The sequence below is a fragment of the Pelmatolapia mariae genome, linkage group LG3_W (genome assembly GCF_036321145.2).
Source record: "Pelmatolapia mariae isolate MD_Pm_ZW linkage group LG3_W, Pm_UMD_F_2, whole genome shotgun sequence".
Lineage (NCBI taxonomy): Eukaryota > Metazoa > Chordata > Actinopteri > Cichliformes > Cichlidae > Pelmatolapia > Pelmatolapia mariae.
In genome coordinates, this window is record NC_086229.1 from 87,443,399 (window position 1) to 87,468,229 (window position 24,831).

At 44.9% G+C, this 24,831-nt stretch overlaps 1 protein-coding gene across 1 annotated transcript in view; it reads right to left on the minus strand.

The window, feature by feature from the left end:
• Positions 1-24,758, minus strand: part of efnb3b (ephrin-B3b) — a 90,168-nt gene extending 65,410 nt beyond the window's left edge. Inside the window, exon 1 of the mRNA XM_063470215.1 lies at positions 23,227-24,758. Coding sequence (XP_063326285.1) covers positions 23,227-23,375 — 149 coding nt within the window. The 5' untranslated portion in view covers positions 23,376-24,758. The remainder of the gene's footprint in view (positions 1-23,226) is intronic.
• Between the last annotated feature and the right edge of the window lie 73 nt (positions 24,759-24,831).

Here is a 24,831-nt window from a genome sequence, read left to right on the forward strand (position 1 = left end):
AAACGCCGTTTCCCTCGGATCCTAAATCACTCAAACTCTCACCCTCCCCCGTTTATTTGAGGTTAGAGGTTAAGGGTCATGCTTGAGTGCTGATGGTGCATGCAGCCAGACAAAGCAGATTAACACGCACACATACGGGGCGAGCTGTGGTATGTCACCCCTCTGGGAAGCTGGGGAACAAGCCTCCCCTCTCATTGGGTGACATAGTATCATATGTTGCCGGTTGCACCAATGGGAGGTCAAAACCCTGATTGTCCTTGCGGTCAGTGGTCATCCACCTCTCGCCTGTCAGGTTTGTATTCATTGCAAACAAATTGCACAAGGATACTTTGGTTCCTCGTGCACTTTTCCCAGACGGACATGTTTACTGAATTGCACAACTCTTGTCCTTCACTGAAGATCAACCTGCTTCTGCTTCTAAACTTAGCAATAATCTGAAGTATGTCGTCTAAGAAAGTGTTTGATCTACTCGTCTAATACGCTTCCTCTCTGGTGACAAATTTAGAGGTTACGTTAGTTGTTTCTCCTCACCAACCTGTGATCTCCTCCGCACGAGGATAGTTTCTGTTGCCGTGAGGAATCAGTGTTGTTCCACAGAAATGTTCTGATGTGTTATTAGTTCATTTGCAAACATCTTTTTTTTCCTTTCTTTTTTTATTGTTGACTATTGAGACAATTTAGTAGCTGTTCTGAGGCTTTTGATCGTAGCAAAACCCAGTTGTCATGCAAAAGCGGATGTTCAAATTTCCATTTCTGGATATTTCAAGGACTTCTGGTCCACATGGGCTTAAAAACTAGGCTATTTTTTTTGTCCTTCAGTTGCTGTTTGAGGTTGTTGTGGAAACTCCACAAATCCCCATGCAATCTGAATCAGATACAGTAATTTCTGTCTGCATTAGTGCAGAAAAATCTTATTGTCTCAAAGGCTGAACATCTGCCAATGCACCAAAAGCAAAATCAGCTCCTTTCCAGGGGTAATAAACTACTTTTCCATGAGCTGGTATATGTTTGAAATCAACAAAAATGACTTGATTTGGAGGAAATAATTCAAACAAGCTGATCTGTATTGGAAACAGCGTGGAATATTTCTGCAGCACTGGCAAATTTTAAAGAATTGACTGCAGACACAAAAGGATTTGATGGAGAGGTTTTTGCAAACAAAACAATTGTCAACTCAAAAAAAGAAAAAATGTAAAACACCAGATCAATTTTGATGTCCTTCATTTCAGTGTTGATCTGAGTGTGAGGTCCTCCTTCTGATCTGGCATCAGTGGTCAGCTCTGCCAGTGTGTTTAGAAGTGTTAAATGCCCCCCTGACCTGCTGCAGTCTGTTATTAGGCCTACCCACTGCCAGGCCTGCTAACTCATACTGGCATCAGTGCCCACGCCTGGCAGCGCACACAAATCGGTCAGATACACAAACTCACATGTGCAAACACTTAGAAGCAAACATGTTTCCCGCACACGCAGGCACACAAACCTGACGGGCACTCAGCAGAGGGTGAATAGCCAGTGATCCTCCTCCTCCTCCTTCCGCCTTATCAGTGAGTCGCGTTCCGCCTTAGCCATGCATACTGTACAGTCATTAATCATGATTCTCATTAATTATCTATGCACCCGGCTGGCTAATTAACACATCATCTCAAGCAGAACTAATGCTGCATGCTAGTTCACCTCCCACTCTTACCCAACACTCCCAAACACACACACACACATATATGTATATATACAGACACACCCGATAAACAGTACTACCCTGCTTTAGTTTGTGTCCACTGCAAGGAGGAGACAGGACACACAAGAAAGCTTTAATCTGACAGCACGGTTCGGGGCGAGGAGGAGGGCATCAACATGAACCACCAGCTGCAGATTAAAGGAACATTTTTGTTAATTATGCTGAGGCTCTCACGTTTAATGTCTGATGTTGTGATTTAAATTTCTGGTAATGCTCTTCTTGTCATGTCTTTTTAGCGGTCTGTTGCAGTCCACTTACACATTTGCCAGTTTTGCATTGGTTAGAAGTGTGAAAGATGTGTAGATGGCACACGGGCTGGGCTCAAATCTGATTCAATTTGGTTCAACATAAAGCTTTAGTGGAGACAAAGATCCACGTTAGGAGCAACTATCATTTCAGCAGCTATAAATTCAAATACAAATGCAAAGACATGCAAATTTTAGGCTCTGGGTTCACCAAGTTCACCGTGATAAGACATGGAAATAAGTTGCATGCAGACATTCATTTACTATTTATTATTTGAAAGTGCTGGATGGATGAACTCAGTTGCCCTTGTTTTTGTTTTGTTTTTAACTTTTTTTGCTTAACCTGACAAATTCTGTCTATGCCTACAACATCTAGCCAAAAATCTCAACCATCTCACTATCGCAAACTTTTTGACCAATCAGTAGATTGTGGCATCTATGTGACAGCTACGATTAAACCCCAACAGCAGATTCTGGTCTAAATCTCAGTTGCAAATATCCAGAAATGAACAACCAGAAACTGAATTTGTCACAAAATGTAAGTGAGGCTCAAGCACATTAGAGTTTAAATCAAAAGGTCACCTTCTCTTTAAATACACCGAGGAGTTTCTGCCTAATTCGTAGTCCAAAACCCAAATATACACAGTTTATCATCTACAATAAAAAAACAGACAGATCCTTTTAGATTAAAGATTACAGTTACACTCTGTAAATGAAAACAATGTCGATACCTAATTTAAAGCAGTGCATTTAACTGCTTAATTTGCATAACTTCCTGAAGCTTAACTACATACACTGTCTCGCTTAAATATTAAGTAGTTTAGTTATTGGTATTTTCATTGTCAGCAGAACACTACTGTAAACACTACCAGTTCAATCCATAATTTAGTAGTATTGTGATCTTGATTCAGTTATTTTGTGTTTAGACTTTGTGATGTTCAAAAGTTGATAAAATCCCTGTTCCTCTAAAAAGTGCGGTGTATGGGGCACACACACGCTGTGTCCTGTAAACTGCTAACACCGCTCAACAGGAAAGGTACATTTTATAAACTTTTATATACTAAAATAAAATCTAATAAAAAAGGTGCAACTGGAGTGCATTTAACCTCAAATCACGTAGCAATCATTTACTGTGGCACCCTATTTTGAGACAATGTAACTTCTCAAATTCAACAGTGCATATAGTTTTGCTGTATGCTCAGAGATACACTGTGAAGCAAAAATAAATGCTGAAATGTCTCAGAATTGATCTAATACCTGCTCAGTTTTCTTCCATAAATAATAAATGGTTAATTTACCACTAAAGCTCAAATAAGATCTCAGTGGGGAGAAGGCTGCATAGCACACAAAACAGCAGCAAGTGAAACTTTTGCAGTCTTGACCTTGTAGTTAAGTTAAAGGTTTAACCACCAGACGATTTTTGTTTTTGGCGCGTTTCTTCTCATTAAGGATACGCGGAAGCATAAAGAGATAACAAGCAGACAGATTGATTCAAACCAACTTCATTGAGTGTACAGGAGAAGTGCCACATCCCGCTGGGATATCTGGCCACTCCATGTGGCTTTATATGCTGGTCCAGCTTTCACAGTATTTTCTCCCTTTAATCTCCCATGAGGCCTTGGGCAAGAGTGAGATATGTGCCTGGGGGTAAAATGGAGGGTAATTCACACTCAGACATGGAATTATAATGTTTCCATGCATGAAGCCTCTGAATAATTTACAGCATTCAATGGCTTAGCATTACTCATCCCTGCATGCACACACACACACACACACACAGGTCTGCAACTGCCCAGGCTGTGGCACAGATTTAGTCGTCGCCCTCGCCTCACCGATCTCTCACTGGTGCATCACTAAATACAGCCCCCTCATCTCATTCTTTCTGACAGGCTGTGCAGCATATAATTATGTCCCCCCTGAAACCAGGGCAGTAATCTCACACACTTGTCTGGCCATTATTACGCCGGGCTCTGGCTCCGCTCTGCCCACATCTCGTGCCTTCTCTCAGCCTCTCTCTCTCTCTCATCTGCAGCTTGTTCTTTTCAGCTCGCCTCTGATTTCTCTATCTCCACTTCTTCATATCGCCCTTCTCTTTTCCTCCCTCTATGGGCCAAAAAAGCCTGAATGAGAGACAGAATGAGAAAAGGAACGAGGCGCTCTGACATTAACGAGATTGCTCGTTAAGAAAGGGAGTGGGGGGGGTGTAGAAGGAGAGCGGATGGGAGGTGGAAAATGGAGTGGCTATAATTGGGAGGTTTTTGAAAAGAAGAGAAAGAAAAAGACAGAATTAGGTTTCTGTCCAGGGGCCTGTCTGTGTGTGTGCCTGTTAGTGTGTGTGTGTGGGGAGCAGATACGTAGGGGACTAAATATAAGGTGAGAGAATGACTTGTTGGATTTCTCAAGAGGTGCTAAAGGTCACACACACCTATCAATCAGGTTCATACAAAGAGCCGGGCCTGCTCCCCTCCATCCCCCTCTCTCCCAGTTTCCCCCCTCCATCTCTATACCGAGACAAAGAAACACTTTACAGTAACAGGCTTCTGGAGACTATTTCCTCTCTGCGCTCGTAGCTGCTGCACTGTCAGCAGGCCCATTACAGAAATGCATTCCATTGGCATTTCACTTCTTGTCGGGCAGGGAGGCTAGAAAGGCTGCTTCACAACACCAGACACATCCCTGCAGAGACAGCTTGGTTTATAGCAACATAGAGAAGCGTCAAGATCTCTCTGCATGTGGGTAAAAATATTTACTCTCCCTTCAAAACATTAAGCCTCCAGGAGTCGTGCACAGTGCACTTATATGTTCTCTCTTCAAGGCCCTGGACTCCTCTCCAAACTTTTCCAGCTCATAATACTTGCTAATCAATTCACGGAAACCGATATCCCGATGTCTGAATGAGCGAGACCACCTCGAATGAGTCTGTGTGTGGCAGAAAGCATGGTTTGTTTGTTTTTTTGGATTTCTTAATGTGCAAAATACATGCCAACAAATGCGGGCATGTGCGCGTGTATGCTCGTGTAAGTCAGTGTAATCCCTCGCTATGGGACGCCCTCTCTTCTTCCTGTGCCAGATGAGGAGATATTCTGCCAAATCCGACGGGCGAGTGGGCTGCCAACCGCAAACATACACTCGCAACCGCACGGCAAAATCATACGCTGGCATGCGACGCACGCATATGGGACACAAAGAGTTTCTGTATGTCTTGTGCATGTGCGCGTTGGGTGTGTGTGCTGAGATATAAACACACACTGTTGGCCGGGTGTGGGCAGGTTTATTCTCATCTGTAGGTCTGTAAGAGATATTGGGGGGGGGCGATCACAAAGAGGTAAATGGAGGAACTCTGAAATAAATAACAAAGAAGAAGAAGATGATAATAAAAATGTGAATTAATAAATTTTTAGATCAAGGGACCAATATGAGGAAATTAGGCCCATAGTCATGACTGAAGAGGAATAAAGGCAGGCTAAGTTGGTGCTGTGAAACAGTAAACTCCACGGCTTATACAGCTGGATGGATTATCTATACCTCTGTTTCTCCCCCCTCCTGTTTCAATCTCTCCATTGTGCACCACTATAGAGCTTTATGGAGGCAGCGGGGTGTGTGAATGTGTGTGTGTGTTGGAGGGGGGGCTGAAATTCCTACTCGTTCTCCAGCTAAATTAATAATATGAGGCTCTCTATCCCTCTCAGTCTGCTTTATCCCTCTATTGCCCCCCCTCCCTTCGCTGCTTTATCTCCGAGTATTCCTTGATTCTATTATTCCCTTGGAGTTACAGAAGTATCTGCTGGCGTGCGTGTGTATTCAAAGCAAGCTTGACAGGCTCCGCACCAAACTGAGCATGAGAAGTTTTTGTGCTGGTGAGAGACTGCAGGGTATGAAAGAGGAAAAGAGTGAGAAATGGCGAGAGGTGGATACGACAAAAGGAACGCTGAGTTGGGGGGAGAGAGAGAGAAGAGCGACGTGCAAAGGCGGAGGTGTGAGATGAGACTGAACAGATCAGAGTCACAGTTTCTAATAAGGGGTATGACACATTCTCAACTTTTACCTTTTCTTCTTCTTTCCCTTTTTTATTCGTAGCCCTGTTTCTTCCCTCTTTCTCCCCCACCTTACATTTGTTCCTACATCTCTCCCCTGCCTTTGTTTTTCACGCAGACTTAAACAGGAGCAAAAAAAAAAAAGAAAAGAATGCGTGCATATATAACGCAGGAGAATTATTTATTTCACATGAGTGCGCAAATTAACAAGCAACGCTCGCTCGTGTGCACAAATCCAGCTGCTTTTGTACAGGTTATTTATGGATTTTCGAGGACCTCACACCTCCTCTGACCTTTAACCTGTTGCGGTCTGTTTAAGCAAGCAGTATTTGTATTGTGGCATTTTAATTGGGCTGAAGCACGCCAAGCTGTGAGCGTGTTTCAACTCTGGCCTTCTGCAGCCGCGGATAGCTGCCCCGAGCCATATTGTTGCGGTCAAGCTGTGAAAATCCGCTGAAAAAGTGAAAGCCTCTCTATTCTAACCAAATTTCAGTTTTCATCATCACTTTCGTGCGTTTTTGCCAGATATAAACCTTTACTCTGTACTATAAACCGTGATTACGTTCAATGGAGTCAAATCGGACATTAGCTGGTCTTTAGCCTGCCAGTGCAAAGCATGAGTATTGGTAGATTGTGCAGATGAGCCGTTAGCGCAGGCTAGCAAGTGGGTGTAATGTGACCCTCACTTAAACCACATGGAACGTTTCATTTCCAGCAGCGCATTTAAAGCACTAATGGAAATTGTCTTTAGTTTCTGTAGTCTTGGTGTTTTGAAACCAGAAACGATGCATAAATGGTGGATCCGACCGAGAACGCTGCACGCCTACACGTTAGCGTTTCCATTAAAGTAGCCACGTCCTAAATCATACCCGGGATTATCTTTTACTCTACATGGAAATATAATTTCAAATCTCACATTTTACTGCAGATTACTTAAAGCTGGTAGATGAGACAGACACTTCTTCACAATCAGACTTGTTTTTATAACCAGTGGAGTCACACCCTGCTGACCATTAAATGGAATTTAAGGTTCAGTGTGGGTGGTGCGTTCGCTGTCTGCTGGCATCCCGGGGATGGCCTGTCTGCCTGCAGTGAGCTCTGTTGCCAGATTGAGGCGGTGTGCTCATGTTGGTCTGTCATCCAGCCAAGAAGAGCAAAGTTATAAAATACAAGGAGGTGAAGTGTTAAAAACAATGAAGTGTCCACTGCAGTCACTGTTGTGCTTCTTTTTTTTTGGCACTTCTTCTCTTGTTCGTGATGAACCCCACTGTCACTCTGTTTCCTGTTTTGGCCCACTTATCAACCAATCACAACACGACCTACCTATAGTGTCATAGGAGTCATTGTAACAACTACTCACAAGTACGGTTACATAGATTGCAAACCCCTCTGTGTAGGCGAACATGTGCACAGATGCATTAGTGTAAGTACCTCATAAGACTGTGCAAACAGTCTTCCTACTGTTTTTTCACACTAAACGTTTGATAACCGCAAACCATCGGGAGGCTGAAGCAGCGGCAGGAGATACAATGTAATGCTATTTGTATTTGTCACAAGGTAGCGAGGCACCTGTTTAAACCTGATTTTTTTTATTATTATTATTTGGTTTGGGTTTTTTATCTGGAGCTTCTGTGGAAGTGGCACCCCTGCTGCATTGTCAGCTCTATTTAATTGGATGTTTTTTCGACACAGTGGTGAAATCGGGCTGGAGTTGGCTCTACTCTTTGATAAAAAGGAGTAAAAAAAACAAGTCTACAAAACAAGATATGGACATATTCTGTACTGTGTGATCAGAACCATTTTTGATATTGTAGGGAGCAATGGTACAAGCAGAAACTGCCAAATTAAGATGTTAGGCTGCAGGCAACAGGCTCGATGGCAGCTTGTGCAAACCAGCACATGTCCAACACCTTTTTTTTCTTCTTTTTCTACTTGCAATGCAACAAGGTGAAAAAATACCACATTCGCCCAGCAGAAATTGGGAAATTGGTTGTTTTGACTGATAAGTAGTGACTTCAGCTAGTGCACAGTATAAGTGGGCACCAGCCCAGTTCAAGCACCGCTCCTCACCCGCTTCCTCACCCATCTTTTGTCTCTCTTCTTTCTTTCAGTTCTTCTGTCAGTGGAAGTCTTTAATCAGAGCGTCAATCAGAGAACGACATGTGTAAGAGAATGAAGTTAAATCCAATATGAGATACACAAGATAACACAGCTGTTAAAACCATCAGCTGCCTGCTAGATAACAACCCTGTCGCCTGCATTAAGTCTCCTCTCCCTGACTTTCGCTCCCTGTCGTTGTCTAATCTCTCTGTCTTAATGGCAAAATGAATGGTTGTTAAATCTCAGCTTCTCTCCATCGCTTCATCATTTCTTTTTTTTTTTCCTAAATTGAAGTCTCTTTGCATCATAGTCTCCTTCGGGGTCATTGTTGTTAACAAGAAGTCAAAATCTAGCCATGGAATAAAATCACTGTCAGATCAGCTGAAATGAGATATAAATCACTGCACGGGAAAACTAAAAGTAATCTCAGTGAGGCAAAAGTTTAGGCTTAAACTGCTTTGCTTAAACCTTTAGTTTCAGAGAGTTTTTTTCTAACGTGGAATCTGTATGATGTCAATACGGTTAGCACAGAAGCCCCGCCCACCTGCTTTCAAACTTTCTGTTTATAATGGGCAGCCAATCAGAGTAAAGTTATCTGAAACTGCGTGAAATTTTTTTTGAACTGTGATTTAAGCAAAGTTAGTCTAGTAGAGTCAAAGATGGCTGCTGGAAACAAGCATGGTTACTCTTTGAAAAAAAACTAAACTTTCATTAAACAGATGATACCAGGTTAAGATACCATACTGTAATTAAATTAAAAATTAAATTAATTTCAGTGAAATTGAAAAAGCCCTTTCGCACAGCTAGCAGAAGGACAAACCTTCCTTTCTCCCTTGTAGCGCTGTCCCCACCCCAATTGCTTCATTAAAGCTGCAAGATTACTCACAGGATTGAGGCAGATTAACCAGAAGAGATCCAGAAACTCACCATGACCCGCTGCTTGCCAAACCTCAGAGATTATCAGAGAAGCAAACAGGAGACAGTGCTTGCAAAACACAGAGCCCCTTTAAAAAAAAAACTAAAGCAGACAGCAGGAAATAAAACAGGACAACAGAGGTGGTCGAACCGGTTAAAAGAGGTGAGGAGTGAAAGCTCGTCTGGGCGCAGACAGACGTTTAAACTAAACAGACATTTTTAACAGACGGGTAGATGGGGGAGATAGTCGGCGGGGAAAAGCGATGGATTAATGGAGGGTGACTGTGGGAGGAGAGGCTGTCACCACCTGCAGCAGCCGATGGAAGCGGCGCTTGGGTTTAAAACGGCACCGTTAAGGACACAGAGATAAGATAGGACTGCGAGCCATTCATCACATTTATAGGAAAGGTGACATTTAGCCAGACGACAGCTTGGTGTGTCTATATTATGAGGGTGCAAAGGCCACAAAAAACTTATGAAAAGGTGTGAAAATGGGCTTACATGTGAATGGATTCATGTTCTAAAAGCTCATTTTTAAGTATGAAATATTTTTGCTCTTGGATGCTGGGCCTGATATGACCGTATTGGGGATATCCACTCTTAGTGATGTCATTAAGAGCCAAGAAAAAGAAAAAAAACTTTCTGAAACACTTTACAGGAGGCTTAAATTTAATTGTTGGCTCATTAGGATTGAAACTTTGGTCATTTTCAGAACGATCGCCCACCAGTGACAGCACGTGCACTGATCTTTTGCAGCTTTTTCCTCTGCAGTTTTTGCTGCCAAACTTGTTATTCTTGCGCAGGTGCGCAGCAGACACACATCCACATAACACACAAACAAGCACCTGTCACTTGTCCAGGTGAGAAATAAAACACGGGTGGGACGAAGAGATAGAGAAAGAGTGCAAAGGGCTTTGGAGAGGAGAGAAATGGGGCTTATGGAGGACAGAGGAGGACCGGATGGAAAGCTGGAGATAAACTAAGCTTCACACAGCAAAGCAAAACGTGTGTTGGGAGAAAGGCGCACTTTGTTGTGAGAGGACGCCGGACAAGCAAACTGACAGCCAGGTTTGAAGGTAGGGAACCAGAGGGGCAGGATGCAAGAGATGGCAATAAGAGAAAGAGGAATAAATGAATGAAGGGGGGGGGCAAAAAGGAGGAAAAAAAAGAGAGGGGTGATGATGAGGAGGAGGGAGGGTCCGTGGGTTCATAATCCCCTTACAGACAGCTTTGTTGAGTGATTGACAGCCCAGCACGCCACGTTATAGAGTAAGCGCAGAGGGGGCCCGCAATGACTGGAGGGATTATCGCTCCCCTTGGCTTACAAATCCCCTCCCACACCACCTCATCACCCCCACCCCCCCCACCCCCCTCCCTTTCCATAGGGTCAAGTGGTACAGGCCAGTTTCTGTTGTTTCCCTGCTCTCTCTTTAATGCTCGCCCAGAAGCCTCGCTTTGTCTCACATGATTGTGTTGTTTTGCAAATAATGCTTAATGTGGTGATGGAGGGGAAGGGGCGGCGGAGGGGTACCGAGCATCACGGGGATGTGGGGAAGAGGAGGGGAGGGGGGTTGTACACAAACCCACGCAGGGCATGTACACAAGCGCGCATACACACCTACGCATGACGCATGCCTGACATCCACACAATCACACTTTCTGCACACAGGCAGAAACGCATGCACACACACACATTTAAAAGAAACCCTCCCTCTGTTCAGCATGCAAGGGCATCATGAGGGTACAGAAGCACTTAAACGAGACCTTGAGTGAATTCTTTTGTTCTAGCTAAGTACCGCCATAATAGAGTTAGCTCGCCCGTCACAAGAGTGATTAAATTTAAGAGGAAACATAAGGAGAAAGCAAAGGTTTTGATTAAAAAGAGATAACATTAAAAATACAGTTGAAGTGCGCCACTTATGCATGATAGCGCCGATGTTTGGCTGCTCTACAGCAGCTGCATTAAGGATTTGGGAAATCAGATAATGTGTACGATTTACCAAGTGCCAGAATACACCTCATAGACTGGACGTGTTGCAATATTCAGCTGTGTACACACACTGCACACACACACACACACACATATATATATAACGGCCACCCAGGACTAAGGCTCCAGATGGGCTAGGCCTAACTGGGACTGGTGGCTTTGCTGAAGCACACAAAATAGGGAACCAAACACAAACACCACAGCAGCTGTGTGCGTTAGCCAGCAAAACCCAAGACCACACAGCCAGGGGGTTATCGGCGCCACGTAACCGAAATAAGGAGCCCGTACGCGTAAGCGTGCGTGCACCCAAGGTACGGGCACGGTGACCCGCAGTCGTGCCGCTTGGCTAAAAGAGCGATTGTGGAAGAGAGAGGCTTTCGCCCCCCCCCCCACCACCATTGTGCACTAGCATTCTTCTGGCTTGATTTTCTTTGTAGGGAAGGAGGGAGAGAGGGAAGAATCAAGAAAGGTTAAAAAAAAAAAAATAGAAAGGAGGGTGTTCCATCTGTTTTTCCCCCTCCTGTGGCTGGGGACCTGCAGTACAGCTGCACTCCAAAGGAAAGCAAGGCTGATAAAGAAGAGGAAAGATTTTTAGAAGGGGAGGTTTCAAGATAGGGTTGCTAATGAGGGAACGGCTTCCTGATTTGCAATGAATTTTAAGGGAGTTGTACATCGTGTGTGTGTGTGTGTGTGTGTGTGTGTGTGTGTGTGTGTGTGTGCGTGTGCTAGCCACGCTCTAGTTGGTTCACAGTCACCCCCGAATTACTCTGACACTGCAGTGATAGGCAATCATGATCACTCATTCTGTCTTTACTACAGAGGGCCTATTTACTGCCGGACAATGATGAGCGAATGAGAAGAAGCAGAGACTACAGATCAAAAAAACCACCCACAAAGAAGAAGAGACACAAAAGGAGCTGTTGGGAGGAACAAGAGAAATAAGAGCAGGAAGAAATGAGAGCAATTTAAAACAAAAAAAGAGAGAGGGGGAATAAATTTTACTGTCTGCCAACCGGCTGTAACATGATAACGGCTTGGATATGTAGCGGAGGGAACTTACACTGATGGCGAGCCAAGCAATGAGTAAAAAGTTTTAAAAAAAAAAGGAAAGACAAAAGAAATGAAAGGGGGATTAGCGTGGAGAAGTGGACTGGTTTTCGCAGACGACGAGAGGGCTGAGAGTGCGTGTGGGAGAGTGCGAAGCCAGCGAGCCGAGTGTGTGTGAGGGCTTTCAGTGGGGAGCTCTGCGAGGGGAGCTCTTTTGTTCACAGAGGAGCAGAGGGAGGAGGAAGAAGTGAGGGAGAGAGAGAGAAGGAGGACTGGAAGAAGAAGGGAGTGAGGGATATGCTACTGATAGAAAGAGGAGGGGCGGTGGAGTGTACCTCAGAAGAAACTCAACCCCTCCACTTGGACTTTTTCCAGGACTGGGAGCAACAACATTTTTCATCTGTGCATACATGAGTATGTGTGTGTGTGTGTGTGTGTGTGTACAAGCTCGCCACTGTGCATGCCTGGATGTGTGTAAGCCAGTGTATATAAATGAATGCCGGAGTATGTTAAGGTTGACTGCGAGACGTGAGGACAAAAGCAAGACGAGAGAGAGGGAGTTAAAAAACGCTCGAAAGCAGCTCGCACACACAGCGGTGTATTAAAGCCAGAGCTGGGGTATCAGATGATGGGATGTGGAAGGGGCAACAACAATCCACTTCACCACTCTGTCTGTAACAAGATGGATCTTGTTAGAGTTACTTGTCCTAGACAACAAAGCGCCGCAGTGCACTCCATATGCCGCTGCTGCAAAAAAGAAAAAGAGCATTTGGAGGCAGTCAGCTAGTTTACTTTAGTACACGGCCTTAAATCATTGCTTCAGGGTGGAATACTTCTATCGGGAAAATGTCTGCTTTTCAGGAAGTGGGAGAAGCCACCTTATATTCGTTTGACAGCCATGCATTTTTGAGTTTATTCATTGCAGGTCTGAAAGGGGTTCATAAACCTGAGACTCTGAATCATTTTTTTTTTCAGTCTCGGTGAACAATGCAGCGCTTCAACTGATGACAAACTGAAAAAAAAAAAGTAACACACTCTTCCTTTTGCAAATTAAAACTAGAACATATAAGCAATTATATGAACCGTAGCACGGCAAAATACACTTTGGGATTTTGCTGCTACAGCTTTTCTAGATCTGGTATAACCAGTTATGACTGCAACTAATTGTTCCAGTCTTCTGAATCACACAAACAGGATCCGTGGTGTGAATTACTGAGCTTTTGGAGGATTTAGCAGGAAGTCGACACAGACTTATTGCTTTGCTTTAATATCCCTTTGCGAACCTCTCCGACTACACAGGGAAAAGGATTATGGGACAAACGCAGAGGCCGCTGGGACTCTGCCCTGCAACATCCAAGTACGTGGCCTGTGAAACGTTATGGGGAGCGCGGTTGTTTTAGTTAAATAAAACAAAATTAGCTGGGACAAAAACACTAAAAAAAATAGCTAGCAAATGAACTCAACATTGTGCACATGTGTGGGAACTGTCTTCAGTTTTGCTCTTTGACCATTTGGTCTAATGTGTCAACACTGCAACCCAAAGGAGATTTAGCATGTCTGTTTTCTGTTAAGGCTGGGACGTCTGCACAACTGTGTCAACTGACTTAACAAAGCAGTCTGTTTGCGTTTGCGTTAACTATTTATAACCTTTTAAATTTTTGCCCCAGACAAACAAAATCAGATTGTTTTAAAACTAAAAGTAAAGTAACATCTCAACTAAAACATTGCATTTTTAGATAAAAAGTCTGTAAACCCCTCTCTGGAAACACACTGAAGTTAGTTAAATGAGTTCATTTAAAACTAATGAAAAGACAAAACAAAGCTATGACAACTTTGTTGCATCAGCTCAATGCTGAGTGGCTCGAGTGGGGAAAAAAATAATGAGCATCAGAGTTCGCCACAGAAAAAAAAAAAGATCAGCAAAGACCAAAGAAGCACAGATGAGAAGCACAGACAAAGGTTGCAGTGGACAGTTTTATTTGTCGAACACTCTGCTTCGCTCTGCTGCAAAGAAGCTTTTGTACCTCTGACTCCTTGCCTTTCCCATGGCAGGAGGATAACTAAAGAAAAGCAACACAAACAAACAGAGAGTAGCTCACGTTACCGGTTAATCCACATACTTTTGACGCTGCCCCCAAGTGGCAGCAGACAGCTACACATGTGCAGGATGAAGAAAACAGCAGCATGTTTTAAGAGGTTTCCAATTATGATTCTGTACACATAGTTTTTATGTCTGATGACCACTGAAGTTACAGCTCAGCCTCTCTTTATATATTTATATGAAGTAACAGGCCAAAGGACGGGGTCGGCGGGATGGCCCCTGAGACGTGCCTATATGGACTTCCATCTCAGCATGTGATTTCTATAAACTGAGATACACTGATAGCGTTCAGTGGCTGCTAAGCTTCCCTCACGTGAGGCCCGTGTGCATCTGAAAGCAGAGGAGTTCAACCTAATCTTACATTTCCATCATAACGATGCATTTTTAATGTCAGTCCCACTTAAATTAAATGTTCTACAGAACCCAGGAAATGGAGCGTGATTTTTTCCCCCTCGCGCTGCTCGCCAAGGTCAGTTTCCCCGTAGACTATAGCAACAATGGGCTAATGCCAAAGCCAGATGGACTACGCTTACTGTACGGTCTTTTAACTCCTAATTAGAAGTATGCATATGTGCGCACACACGCACAAGCATCCGAGGAGGAAGAAAGCGTGAAGGCTGGAAAAATCATCAAGGTGGTGGGAGTCAGCCGTGGAGAATATTGCAAAAGATCTGAGGTAGGAGAAGCAGGACTGTGCATATGTGGAGTAATAAATGTGGCCGTTTATTACTGGGCCGGGTTTCAAGATGACTGGCTGTTATTGCAGAGGGCCATAGCAGCACGCAGGGTTCCCCCACCAAAGCCTCTTAGCATGAAGATCATCTCTGACCTATTGTGAGTGAAGAGGGTAAAGATTATCTTAAAGCTAAGATGCTTTGGAGTAACAAGTCCTTACATCTCTCACACAAGAGACCAAACATCTCTCCACACCCCCTTCATCGCCCTCCTCCCTACACACACACACACAAATAAAAGCCATGCATCATTTTGTAGCTCAGCACTGAATAGCTGTTCTGCTTTGTAACTGGGCTCCTTGCAGGCAGAGTGATTCATGTCTGCTTACTTTTGCAGCTCCGTGTGCTTTCTGCAAATCTCCGGATAACAGCTTCTTATGCCAAAAATATAAATGTAAAATGAGATATTTAAAGAAAACTCCACCTGTAGCCACTTCATCATTTACAACTGCAGCTACTGGCTGGCTGTATCGCATTTCTGGGTCCATTTCGCCGTTCGACTGTGTACTTTTTGTTATCCCCCGACATGATTTGGCGAGATTGCGTTCCACCTAAGCTATCCTGGAGTACAATGAAAAGGAAAGGGACCCGGTAAATGTCAGGTTTCCGAGTACAGTTCACTCAATCAAAGAATGGGAATGATTGCGGGGGATGAAATCCATCAAAGACGAGGCAGATACATCATTTGACTGAAGCCTCAAAAGACCAGAATGCAAGTTGACTTTTGAATACGAAGCATGACTCTTACAACGGCTAAGAAAATCTTTGCCGTATTATTATCCCTGTTTTCGCCCACACACAGCACTGAAAGCAACGCGTGTGTGTAAAATGGTGAAAATCAGAAAGTCGGCGAAAGAAGATGAGACAAAGCAGGTTCACCACTAAATGTAAATTACAGCACTTGATCCTGGAGTAAAGTGAACTTCACGTATTGATTGTACGGTGGAAAAGTAGCTTTATTTTAAAAGGAATTGATTTAGCTTTTGGCAAATTAACTCCATCAACACGTTGTTCTGCTACGAAGCATTTGGCATCATTTCTGCCTCCGTGAGCATGCTTTATGTGAAGTTTAACCACTGCGTGTGTTTGCATCTTATCATATAAACTGTAGAAGTAAATACCAGGAGGGGAAACAGCTGCCAGTCTCTTAATCGCTCCGTGCTAAGTTGATCAAAGAGCTTATTCTGCTCAAAAAGTCAATGAATTCCTTTAAAGCTTACCAGGTTTCACGCTGGACTTCACAGGGATAAATATTATGGGACGTGTCAGTAATGAGAAATGAGGGCCTGGCTCGGTTGAAGTTGAGCAGGAAGCAGCTAGTCATTGTGGTGACCTATAGATCATCAGTCACTCTCGCTAGCTGGGACATGTCACATCATCCAGTACCTCTGTCAGACCTGGTCGTGCTGCCAAATAATCCATCTCCCTCTTCACTGTCTTTCATGCCTGTTTTTTGTTTTTTTTTGTTTCCCTCTCCGAGCCTGTCAGCTCTCTGCTCTCGTCCTGTCTCCTCTATCTTTGCCTCATCTCACCCTGACAACACCCACTTCTTCTATTTTTGCCCTCCTGCTCATATCGGTCGAAGATGTTTGGCAAGACTTCAGCTGTGACAAGGCACAGCTGTCCGCTGACAAACCCCGCTCATTTGTCTCTCTTGTGTGCAGGCGCACACACGCGTGCTCTCTCTTAGCATTCAGTTATAAAACCATTTTGAGCCTGCGACCAATCAAAGCTCCGCACTGACGTCCACCGGGAGATGGCGAGGGGAGAATGATGGAGTAGCGGTGTTGATGAAAGTGACAGGATGTAAAGCCCGAAACTGGAATGCATTCTGGCTGTTGAGAGAGCAAGATAAGGGAAAAGAAAACATTTGTCTTTTGTTTTGCATTTTACAAGCTCTGCGTAACTGTATAGGTCTATGCAAAAGAGGACTCCACCTCAACTGCCTGAGGGGAGAACAGTTGTAAAAGCACCAAACAGGTGTTGCAAAAAATGTTTTTCTACCAGTTAATTTTAGTGCTAACAATCTAGCCTTAAAACATGGAAATGAAGTCAGCCGGCGCGCTGAGAATAACTCAGTTTGGTGTCAACAGAAATCAAGACTTGAAACATGTTGTAAACAATGCTGTGGTATTTTGTGGGTGGCAGGTGTAGCTACATCAATTACCTGGATGGGCTACTCTTAACTGTTAAAAAGCAGAGACTAGCCAAAAATAGAAAGAGGAAGTACCGTCAGCTCCTGCAACGAAATGCTAGCTAGCTAGCTAGCTAGTTAACCAGCTAACAGAGTAGCATATCTTTTTCAGGTAAAACCACACACACGTGTAGCTAGTGTGACATAGCCGACGCGTAATTTGAGACTACACTAGTATCTAGAAATTGTTTTTCGAGGAAACAAAGATTTCAGCACCACCATAAACCACTTGATAGGAAGCGGATTTGCACATGCCATTTACAGAGCAGCCTAGAGCTTGGGGATCTCAACACGCAGTTTAGTATTCAGGGCACAAACGCACACATGCCACCACATCCTCTCTGTCACAAGGCAGAATCCCGGCACACAAAATGACAAGAGTGTCAGCTGCCTCCCCGCCGCTATACTGTTTAGCTAGCTGTAGCTGCAGCAACGTGAGCCCAACCCAAATGTTGTGAGGATGCAGCCACAGAGCTGGAAGACTCTAAACTGAAGAGCAAAGGAGTTGGGGGGGAGGAGGAGTGAAGAGAAGAAGGGGGCTCGAGGAAGACTCAAGGGCAAATAAAAGGCAGGATAGAGGAGTTGCTCAACACAGTGACAGAGGTTGCCCTTATACTGCACACCCCTCTGGCGTATAAAATCCACACACACTTTGGTACTGGCTTCCCAATCCACCATTCTGCTCCCTCTGTGTCACCCGGGGGAGGGAGAGGGGGATTGACCTGGCCCAGTCCAAATGCTGCCAGGAGGATTGGATGATCCTGCTTAGAAGGGTGTGCTGTGAAGCAAGCTAATGAGAAGGCCTGTGTGTGTCTGCGTGTGTGTGTGTTGGCGGGCCTCGCTCAGGGGTTCTGGGTTCAGCCACCCAGGGCACTCTGCCCGGTGATGTTGGGGACACATGTGACCCCGTCAGACCTCCGGCCTGGATTACTGTTACCACCACTATGCCTGTGAGCGTGTGTGTATGTCTGTGTGTTTTTGTGCATGCTTGCAGGGAAGAAAGTTGCTTGTTTTTTCATGTGTTCCAACATTTTTCAACCAGCTCAGCCAGCCGCACGCTTTTAATCTCCTTCATCCCAATCATCAGCACTTTTAACAATTACCAAAAATCCCAAAGTCACTTCAAAAAGCCCAAGGGACCGGGGAAGTAAATTAGTTCTTTAGCTAACCCCAGCATATTTACAACAGCGCTTTATAGCTGTTATGATGTTGATGAATGTGCACTGCCCCTGCCAAATAAACTTATAATCGAGTGATAAAATAATGAATGAATTCCGAGTGGAACAACAGCCCGTAACGCGTGCCAATTTCCTCACCCCTACTCTGTGTGTGTGTGCGTGTGCGCACGTCTGCCCTCCTGTCTACTATCTAGTGGTAAAGGTGTGTGTTTATTGCTCACTAGCACACGCTACAAAGGAGATAGATTAGGACCACACACTCTTTACACATTTGTCCAACAGTGATGGGGGGATGAGGAGGTCGAGCCTCTCGAGGCTCATTTGTGTATAATGTGTATAATGTGTCTGTGTGTGTGTGTGTGTGTGTGTGTGTGTGTGTGTGTGTGTGTGTGTGTGTGTGTGAATGCAGACGCAATAGATCCGTCTATTTGCATGTCTGTGTTTTCATAGTCAAACCCCTTACCTGTGTGTCCATCTGCCCGAACAAAGGAAGAAGGAAAGAAGGAAAAGGAGAAAAGATTGCTGCCTCTGGTCGGATTGGCTGCCTCCTTTTTCTCCTTCCCCTGGCCTTTCCATTCTGCCACATCAGCTGAAAGCTCTTTTCACAGCTCCTGTTGCTCTCAGCTCGTAAACTTACACACACTCCTCTTTTTCACCGAGGGGGAAGAGTGACGGTAGGAAGAGAGAGAGAGCAAGGGAAGGAGGAAACAAGGCGGTGGGGGGGGGAAAGGGGGCTGCTGCCCCGTTGCTTTAACAGGCGGCTCCAACAATACGGTCCATATTATTTTGATCTCGCCTCCTCCCTCGGCCACATTCCTTTTTTTTCCTGCACTTCTTCCTAAAAATAAGAAAAATTAAAAAAAAAACGCTATACCCAGTGGATATTGTCTAATCATTTCGCCCAAGGATACGTGTAGGCTTACCAGGCTCCTGCTTCCTTACCCACACAGCCCGGAAAAAAAGCCTCCGAGCATGAATTATTCATGAAGTCAAAACCTACAGGATGGGTGTAAACGGGTGTGGGCTTTTAAATAGACAAACAATCTGTAAACGGGTGCTGGAATGCTGCTCCCGTGATATGACCTACTAACACCTATTCCATAATAAGAATAACCTCCTCAGCCAAAAACACATTTGTGGTGGTGACTCCACCAGTCTCTCTCTCTCTGGCGGCTTTTTTTTTTTTTCTTTTTTTTGCAGTTGAAACACTTAGCCTAGTTAGCTAGTCTTTTATCCGGCGCCAATTAGCCAACGATTAATGAATTATTGAGAAACGGGAAGGGTGGCGGTGGTGGGGTGGAGGGGGATTAAATTTTAATGTGGATCTTAGGGGGAATAGTTGTATTACAAGTCACCGCAAGCAGCAAACCGGGAGACGCCCACCCTCAGCAGCCGTTTACAATAATCTACAGCCGTTTACGAAAGCGTGTAAAGAGGAGAGGAAAAAAGGGAGAGAGTGCGAGTAAAGGAGGGGTGAATGAGCGCTTTTTTTTTTTGGCATTAAGAACAGACGCTGAAATCAGACTTGCAAAAAGGTTCCAGAAACTACAAAAGTCCATATGTCATGATCAGATGAGTGACCGAAGCCAGCATCCTCTTCTGTGTGTGTGTGTGTGTGTGTGTGTGTGTGTGTGTGTGTGTGTGTGTGTGTGTGTGTGTGTGTGTGTGTTTGGGTCACCTGCCACCCTCCTGCCACCAACGCCATCTTCGCCCCTCCCCCCACCCAAACTCCCAAGCAGTAATGTAAGTTTCGATCTTTCATTAGGGTGGCCGTGTAAGGCCGATAATACGAGATGCTGAGATAAGGATAATATATGTCTGAGGAGGAGCTCTTCCCAAGGTGATCGTTCTGGTTCAGTTCCCTCTTCCTCGAGCAGAACCTGTATTGGCACTTGAGACTTAACTGGTATTGATTTACTTAGGGTTAGGGCCGTCTCCACCCCCCGCTCTGCTCTCCCCGCCGCTCGGTGTTTCTCTTTCACCTCCCAGCACCTGTCTCTGTTTATATTCCTCCACGAACGCTTCTTGTCAGGCTGTGGTACCATCAACCCATGGTGGGGTCTATAAAAAAAGGTGGATGTCCTGGTGCATTTTGATATTATATTTAAGGAATTAATCTGGCAGCTGAGTACCCACCCCCCTCCCATCCTCCCTCAAAAGCACCCACAGATGCCTGCTTTTCCTCCTCACCTCTGTCATCCCTCACACATATTTTGGGTGCGTCAGTGGCTGCTGTAGCGTCATAATTAGCGGCTGGATGTGACACATGTTTCCAATTTGCTACGTCTGGTCACTGCACCGAGGTGGTGGTGGTGGGGCGGGGGTGCAAGAGATAGAGACAGACGGAGAGTGACAGTAGGGAAAAGAGGGAGAGAATAATAGAGGGACAGAGGAGGGGGGAAATAAGAAGAGATGCTTTGATTGTAAAATTCCAGGCCAATATGGATGTTTAAAACAATCCACCATGTTTTTCCCTGTTAGTTTACCTCGTTGTTTATTCCAAGGGAAACACCAAAATTGCACCGACAGAAAATAACTGCCCTGATTTAAAGCTTTCAGTTGGAACACTTAGCCAGCTCACAAATGATGTGGCACAGATGATAACTGCAAAAAACCAATGTGCCAATATCACAGTAAGCTGGTATCAGTCCATACCTGCAATACTGATATTAGGCCGATATTAGAATTTATGCATCCCTGCAGAAAAAAAAAAGAAGCAGCAGTGGATACTGAGGCGTGAGAAGGAGAGAATATAAGACAGAGGATGGAAGAAAAGATGGAAGGAGAGGTGGAGGGGAAGCTGCAAGTGGATGGTCCAAACTTCAAAGCGGCATAAGCAGCAAAGGTCCAGAGGTTAACAATGTGACACCCCATTTACTACACAGACAAGATGTGAACCATACGTGTGCTCTGATTGCTGCAGCTTCTGCTTACTTTTCACCTCATTTCTGAAACCACCTGTGTGTGTGTGTGTGTGTGTGTGTGTGTGTGTGTGTGTGTGTGGGTTCCAGAAGCGTGTCCTTGGAAGAAGCAGACTATTTAGACAAGCAGTGGGCTCTTAACATATTTCAGCCCAGGGCCAAAACCTATTCTGCCCCGAGGCAGCTGATACTAGAGTACTGCTCATGTCACGAAGAGAGCAAGGAGAAACAAGTACACGACAGCATGAAAAAGGGCCAAGAAAATAAACTGGAGGAATGACTAAGCTGATTAACTATGAATAGTAAGCTTCGTGAATAAGCTTCATAGTATACAAAGAAAAGGGCTTTTTGTATTTTGGATGGATATATGAGCGAGCAAATCTGTGGAAATGACAGCAGAGTGTGGCGTCAAAGCCACCGCCCGTCTAATTGCGAGCCGGGCCCATTCACTGAGCCCTGACACCCACCTAACACTAAACTCCATTAGGAGACAATAGCGTGGAATCACCTGTAAGGCTTCAAAAGCCCAGGCTGTTAGCTTCTCTGTGGAAATTACCCTCCCGTGTCCAACTCTACTCCCTGTTGGGCGAATCCACCCACTGCTGACAAAAAGCCCTCATTAAGGGCTTCATGCCTGGCTCCACAGCAGGGGCCCACGCACAGTCACATCTGTGGAGAGGTGGAGAAACTGGGCAGGACGTAGCCTCCAGCACACGGACGCATTAAAAACCTGTTAGTCTCTGAAAAAGCCCCTGGCATGGGTGTGAGTTAAAGCTGTCTCGGGGGGGCCCGGTTGGCATAAGTGAGTCAATTTTCTCTTGTGTTTTTTTTTTCTCCCTTCTATAAAGTGTACTTAGAAGAAATGGGAGCTATTCTGGAGCGGTGCTCCATGCTGATAGCCTGCACAGAAGTGTTTATCAAGCTGCAAAATATCATTGTTCCAATTTGCCAACAGAAATGTAGCTAGGATTTGCAGAAATGAATCCTTGTGTCACTGAAGGAAAAAAAAACTCCCCTCTTTTCCCTTCCATACAAGCCGCCTTGTTATTCTCCACCTCCCCTCTTCCACCCCCACCTCCTCCTCCTCACAGCCAGCAGGTCCATTCAGACACAGGGAAATTGGCAGAGGTGTGAGAAAAGTGGTGTCAGTCATTAAGGCTGGACAGCAGAGAGGTGTTTAAAATGGCATTTCCTCAGCTAATGCCTGACACCTTCTCCGTGAGGAAAAGGAGGAGGAAAGAAAATGCAAATGAGCTCGGGCAAAGTGTGCAGACTGGGTGTTTGACAGGCCTGAGGTCCAAAAGGAGGAAGGGAGTGCTACCCTGGACTTTAATCAAGGTCATCTAACAACAGCAATTAGAGCATCACACAAGTCTTTATCATCCTACACACACAGCTTCCATCTACGGCCTTAGAGCTCACGGAGACTTTTAGAGGAGCTGCAGCTGGACCAGGAACAATAATCAGTGTGACAAATGCAGAGCAGCAGCATTTATCAGATCACAGTTTAGACTGAGCAAACAATACTGAGAGTGAATACAACAATGACGAAATAGTCTTATTTTTTTCTTCTTTAGATACCGCAAAAAACTGTCCAAAAGGAACCCTGACTGAGAAAAATCAGCAGTGTCGGTAAGAGGGGCAGTCTGCTGTAGGCCTGCACTCTGTAACGAATTTCTGACCTTATCCAGCAGACAGTGATGAAGGTGCTTTTTTAAAGACACTCCAACAAGCTGTCAGAATGGGAGCCTTCACAGAAAAAAAAAATCAATATTCCGAGTTAGGCCTGCACTTTGTGGTGAATTTCTGCCTTTATCCAACTTTATTTTCTTCTTTATCGCCTGTGTCATGTCGCATTACCGCTCAGCAGTGCACTCAGTTTCTTGCATTCATAAAACGTTTCATGATTCTCCCGTCGCATGCAATAAAACCACAAAAAATCAGTTTTCCCCAAGCATGGCTTGGAGAACTTCGAGATCAACCCTACAATTAAGTCAGCCAGTGAAACTGTGAGGTCTGCGAGCGCTCTTACCTTTCGTTCAGGGAATTCCAGTAGATGGGCTCCAGGTTGCTGGCTGTCGTCCCCAGTAAATCCAGTAAGAATACCAGCAGGATCCCCAATCCATTCCCACTTCTTCGACACGCCATCTCAACCCTGACACCCAGCATATGCGGCCCCATTTAAAAGCGAGATCTTTTCTGCGGTTTCGATGCTGTTGCACACGAGGGGGGACTCTCTCAAAACAATAGATGTGCGGCTACAGCCGATCAGGCTATAGGTAGAAGACAGTCAAAGTGTTAAGCCAAAGCCCGCTCTGCACAACCTCATGGATCCGAAATGTGGCAGATTGTAAGCGATCACAGCACACGCACTGAAATGTGCGAGGGGGAAAAGAAACTTGTTCAATCCGCGCGTCTGGGTGTCCAAAAAACGATTTCTGCGCGTCCACAGTTGCACTAATTCTGTGCCAATCCCATGACTTTCCTCGTTAATCTGTCCTTCCCTTTATTTCTCCAAAAACAGTGCTCCTCGGCTCAAAGGTAACTCCACGGAATCAAAAATATTTAAAAGAAAAAATGATTGCCACACAGCCTCTAACTCTGTAGCCTTTCGGTGCGCCCTGATTGTCTTTTTTTCCGAACAATGTTCCCTTGTTCTCTGTGCCGACTCTGTGCGATTTCTCTCCCATTACCTTGTTTCCTCGCAAGAATATCTAGCTTCCAGCATATCAGAGAGGAACCGGGGAAAAGAAATACTGTCAGTGTGGCAGAAGGGCGCAATCAAAACCAGGTCAAAAGTGTGAGGGTGAAACGTTTAAAATGGAAAAGATGTTACTCGTGTCCACAGCTCCATCCTCATAAAGACGTGTTGATGCTCGGCGGGTTCAGTCAGTGCGCGTTACAATCCTTAGTGGCCTCTTTATGGAATCAAAAGCAAACACACACGGGTTGTAAATCCTTAATAGACACGCTGAAAAATAATAATCATTTAAAAAGATCCGAAATCGACGATAAATCCAAGAATCAATTCAAAGAAACTGAGAGGAATAAATCAAAGCGCTAGAAAAGCATCTCCACTCTAATAATGTCACACACAGGCCAACGTGAAAGTTGTGAAGTGATAGAAAGGAAAAAATAATATTAATAATAATAAGATGCGAGTTGTGAGCATCAGTCCCGGCTGGAAATTATCTGATGCGGCGCATCATTTGGAGAGCAGGACGCGTCGCTTCTCGGTCATGGAAAAGCGCTTCATTCGTTATCTCCTCCGTCTCTCTGCCTCAAAATCCCACTGCTTTGACTTGTCCTAACGCTCGCAGCACATTGACAGACCGACTGGCTTGTTTGAGAGGAGGAGGAGGAGGAGGAGGAGGGAAAAAAGGGGCATGGATGAATGGAAAGGAGAAAAAAAAATCCCCATCCTCCGACTGGCAGGCAGGGCGCACTGACGGAGCGCAATTCTTCCAGGCTTTTTCGGCGGGGGCGGTATCGAGTCCCTTTCAGCACCTCCTCTTTCCTCCTCCTTTTAGAGTCTCAGCCCCCCTTCTCCCCTCTCCTAACTCGGACCTTTGGACTCCCTGGCACTCTATTCTGCCTCCTTTCAAACGCCGAACAAGAACCCCCTCCACCACCACTA